General features: G+C 38.7%; 1 protein-coding gene across 1 annotated transcript; it reads left to right on the forward strand.

Annotated features, from left to right (window-relative positions):
- On the forward strand, window positions 430-5,000 carry LOC109721523 (anti-sigma-I factor RsgI6-like). Its single transcript, XM_020249173.1, has 6 exons — window positions 430-471; window positions 1,746-1,953; window positions 2,050-2,216; window positions 2,639-2,737; window positions 2,982-3,764; window positions 4,650-5,000. The coding sequence occupies exons 1-6, from the start codon at window positions 430-432 to the stop codon at window positions 4,998-5,000; spliced, it is 1,650 nt and encodes a 549-aa protein (XP_020104762.1).

A 5,277-nucleotide genomic window follows, 5' to 3' on the forward strand; every position in this document is an offset into this window, starting at 1 on the left:
TGCATGAAGTGTAAAATTTGCTATCGCAGATTCTACCGATTGAGTTAAATTATAAATGTTGGTTTGAGGTAACAAATGAAATTTCTCTTTAATGACTCAGTTGAAGATAGAGTAATCTCTTATTTAAAGTGTGTTATGAAAGAAAATCACAACTTGCGCATCTACTGATGAATATATATATTTTAGAATCTTTCATTCTATGATATAGCTAGACAATGTCTTATAATTTTTAGTATTAAAAGAAGGGAGTGATAAACGTACGTAGTGTGAAAAAATGGCACTTGCATAGTGGTATTGTAAGATATGCATCGAAAAGTGAATGCGTTTGTATATTTGCTTGGTCGTAATGTGTATGAAATTAACTACTTGAATATATTAGTTGAATAAAATCACATTTTTTTTTTTATCTATTTTGCTTTTTTAGGATGGATGATGCATTCTCTATCTTATGATTATTCAGCAAGCATCGAGGCAAGTTTCATTCAATGAAACTCTCTCTCTCTCTCTCCCTCTCACACACACCAAGTTTGCAAGTGTTAACCACTTTTTGTATGTTTTTTTCTTTTTCTTGTACTACTATTTATAATTTTATTTTTCTTTTGGGAGAAAAAGATGACTTGTTACCTGCTTTGTTTTCTTTTGAAATAAATATAGTTAAAAATGCAAAACAACTGAGCTTTTGAACGTGAAATTTTGAATACCAACAATCAAACCTTTTGCCTAGCTCCTACGTTAGAGACGCTCATTCTTGTGCTACTATTGTTGTTGTTGTTGTTGTTGTTGTAGGATCGAGGAGCACCCATTTTGGCTCTAAAAGCAGCACTTAGTTAACTTGATGAACAGTTAATTGTATGATATTACATTATCTTCCTGATTAACAAATGCAATGTTAACTGAAGAAATAACTCTTAGTCAAAGTCTGCAATCTTTGATGAACTGCAAAACAAGTCAAGCCAAACCAGGCAATTCTCTTTTAAGTTTCCAGTACCTTTTAGTTTAATTATATTAAGTTCTGCTTGGTCAACACATATTTCTAAGCTGGATCAAACCGAAAATTAGTTATCTTTGACTGGCCGTCCCTCCCTAACGCAAGTAACAAAAAACTTTTTTTTTTTTTTTTATTTGAGGGATAGGTAGCATGCTACCCGTTTCGTTTATTTCATTTAGAAATAAATTTAGCTGGAAATGTGAATCAACTAAGATTCGAATTTGGGTCTCGGGTACCAACCACCAAGCCTTTTGCCACTTGCTCTAGAGACGGTCGGTAAGTAACAAAAAAGTTGATAGTTAATACCCGAGGCCTAAGTTCGAAACCTACTTGTTTTACATTTCCAACTAAAATTATTTCTAAAAAAAAGCGAAGTGAATAACCTACTATCTTTCTCTCTAAAAAAAAGAAAAAAATTCAACTGCACATTTGAATTGACAAGTATGTGTGTGAATGTGTTATTTCCTTAGATATTTCTTATTGGTTTTCATGATCTCCATCTACAAATGTCTTTGTTATTTCCTTGGACATTTCTTATTGACTTCTATGATCTCAATTTATTGAATGTCAAACCTAAGTACATTCCCATCTCCATGGTTTGCATCTTCTCCAAACTATCACTTTTACACAAGTAACAAACATTACAGCATTTTGGTATAAATAACAAAGTTGTTCCCCTCACATTATATACAGGATGATACCAAACTACCATCTTCTAACGCTTCCGCTCACAACTCTTTTTAATAACCATAAGCAGTGCTTGGCTGAGCCACCGAAACCGCAGTACGGCGGGGGGATCATTAACGCCGGCCTGAGAGGATGGTCAAACTCCGGCCTTTCAGCGGACGCTACGAGGGCCTCCGCAAGCGGCAAAACGTTCGCGGTCGTGCGCAGCAGGAGAAAACCTTATCAGAGCGTCTCCCAGAAAGTGTACCTGCACAAAGAGAAGCTCTACACACTCTCTGGTGATACTCAAAAGGCCACTCAATTTCATTCGGGAGTGTTCTGTATTTGAGCTCACACGCATTTGCCGCGATGCTGTTTTTTGCATTGTGCTCCAGCTTGGGTACGTATCGACGAAGGAAGCGCAGTCGTCGGAGCTGTGTTTAAGACGGCAGGAGACGGCTTTGTTCACGCCGGTTTGGTCGAAGCCAAGTCGGGTTGCTGGTCCATGCTGAAAGGAGGGCTGACTGTAAAGACTTCAGGACCGGCAGACCTATATTTCGAGGTGAGCAATCTTTAGATTAGGAGAAAACTTCAAAATGCGCCTCAACGGCATCGCGCATTTGCGCTCTGCTACAGCATGGTTCAAAGTACAGCATTTTTAATTTCCCCCCTAGTTTTCCATTACGAACTCATCACATCATTAAGAGTTGTAGAAAAGTGTAATTTCTTATGGACCATAGATGATAAAGTGCTAAATGCATGATAACGTAGCATTAGGTCCCTAGGCAACGAGCTACACTTTGAACTACATAGTAGCAAACGGTAAATGAGCTATATCATGGCGGGCTTTGTGATAAGAACTTAAAAGAAGAAAAATAGCAAGCAACTGTTTTTATTTCAGCTGATCAAGTTTACCACATAGAAACAGAAAATATTTTTGTGAAAACAACTATTTATGAATAGATGTCGCCTACATTACTGCAGAACAAAAATATAACAGTAGAAATATGGGTGGACAGTGTCTCCTTGCAACCGTTTACCGAAGAGCAGTGGAGAGCTCACCAAGAAGAGAGCATCAATAAGGTAATTTCTACGACCCGAAACAACTTAATAAACGCATTAACATTAACAAAGAAGTAATAGTCATGAATAAAGCAGGTGCATTGAAATTGGGCAGATCTAACTATGAAAACAATGTACCTGCTTGTTAGTAACAATTCCTGCTCGATTAATATCATTTTGCCAACCATTATCAACCCTTCTAAATCTTTTCTCTCAATGCAAAAGAAAACAAGTAAAATAAAAGAACTCGAAATAACCGATGAAGGTTCGCAAGAAGACGGTGAGAATTCAAGCCATAGATGCCAAAGGAAACACCATACCTGGAGCGAACATCGCGATCCAACAAACCAGACCGGGATTTCCCTTCGGCTCATCCACCAACGAGAACATCATCAACAATACAGCATACCAGAACTACTTCGCCTCCCGCTTCACCGTAACCACATTCGAGAACGAGATGAAGTGGTATGCAACAGAGCACGCGCCGGGCAAAGAGGACTACTCGAAAGCCGACGCCATGCTCGCCTTCGCTAAAAAGCACAACATTCCGGTCAGAGCGCACAACATCTTCTGGGATAACGCAAAAATCCAGATGCCGTGGGTGCACTCTCTCAACGGAACACAGCTCTGGTACGCTACGTCGAAAAGAATCAACTCAGTAATGTCGAGATACAAGGGCCAGGTCATTGCTTGGGACGTAGTAAATGAGAACCTCCATTTCTCATTCTTTGAAGATAAACTCGGAAGAGATGCATCAAATGTCTTTTACCAAGAAGCTCATGAGCTCGACGCCGACACGATGATGTTCCTGAATGAGTTTAATACGCTCGAATGGCCTGGAGATCAGTTTGCGAGCCCAAGTAAGTACCTTCAGAAGCTGAGGGAGATACAGTCATATCCTGGCAATCGCGCGAACATGGCGATAGGGCTCGAGAGCCACTTCGGCGTACCGAACATTCCTTTTGTGAGATCGGCTCTTGATGTTCTTGCAAATGCAAAGGTGCCCATTTGGCTTACGGAGGTGGATGCTGCAAACGACACAGATCAGGTATATCTGGACACGTCCTTGATGCACATAAGTAGTTGTCGAAAAAAGAGTCATAGTAATCGAGGTCTCCGAATATTGGTTTTGTGAATTTGAATCCCCTTAACAAACATGCTTATTTCGGAAAATTCATCAGAATTTAACAGTACTTTAACAACCGTACGTCAACCAAAAATAAAAAGTTTAGGGACCTGTTTCCAAATCACCTACAGTAGTGTCCATAAAATTTCGAGTTAATTGCATATGGCTCCCTATAAAGGCATTAAATAACTAATATATTTTTACAAAACTTAAGTTATCAAATTCATCCCTTTAAAAGTCTTTTCATCTGTAAATATTAGGTAACCATGAGTTTAAAAAGGTAAGCATGCACGCTTTAGCAAAGAAGTAAAAAGATATTTTTATCTCTTATATATATAATTTGTATTTCAATATTAAGTTTCGCCATCTTTCTCATCCTCTTCTCTTTATCTGTGGCAACGGCAAGACTTGCTGCAGTGGCCATATCGAAGGCGAAGACCTCGATCGCTCCGCACGTGCCACGGCGAAGACGAGGAAAGTGAGGGAAAGAAAGATAGGTTTTTATAAATAAAAATTATAAGAGTAAAATAGTCATTTTACACACTCACCGTTAAAAAACTAACAGTGAATGAGACGACAGGGATATATATATGAACGAACTAGAATTTTTAGAGAAATATATTTGCAAATTAAAAAATTTTCAAAGAAATAAATTTAGTAACTTAATTTCGTAAAAATATTTTTGCTATTAGATATTTTTACAGGAATCTGCATGAAATTAACCCTAAAATATTTACCTAAGAACTGGTAATACTTCAAAGTTGTGATTGATATTATACAAATTTCCACAATGAAATTCCGATGCAGCCAACATATTTGGAAGCAATCTTGAGAGAAGCTTACGCTCACCCGGCCGTCCAAGGGATCGTAATGTGGACGGGCTGGCGTCCAGGACCGTGCGAGAAGATGTGCCTGACGGACTCCAACTTCAAGAACACCCCCGCCGGCAATGTTGTCGACAAGCTAATTGCTGAGTGGAAGACTGGACGAGCAGTAGGCTCGACAGATAAAAACGGCTACTTTGAAACCCAACTCTTCCACGGAGACTATGACATTCTCCTCAGCCATCCATCCGTGAACTCCTCACTGCACAGTTTGAAAGTGGATTCTGGAACTCGGTATGAATTTATGATCCGGATCCAAGAATTAAGCATTTGAGCTTCACAATTCCAGACAGTACTGCTTGCTGATTGTACTCTGCTTAATTAAGCTCTCTCTCTCTCTATATATATATTCTCATTTCGCATGATTTGTTTCCTATTTTACAATGGAAAGTAATGAAGAAAATACATGGCAAAACCTACTGTTGAATGTATATAATTTTAAAACGCTATTCTCTGGGAGGAGTCCGGCGTAGCATCGAGCACCTGATGCTTTCAAAATTTTCACCGTTAGATTTACCTCTTTGGCCATTTCTATCGTTAGATCATACGAT

Source organism: Ananas comosus, linkage group 15 (assembly GCF_001540865.1).
Source record: "Ananas comosus cultivar F153 linkage group 15, ASM154086v1, whole genome shotgun sequence".
NCBI classification, from domain to species: Eukaryota; Viridiplantae; Streptophyta; class Magnoliopsida; order Poales; family Bromeliaceae; genus Ananas; species Ananas comosus.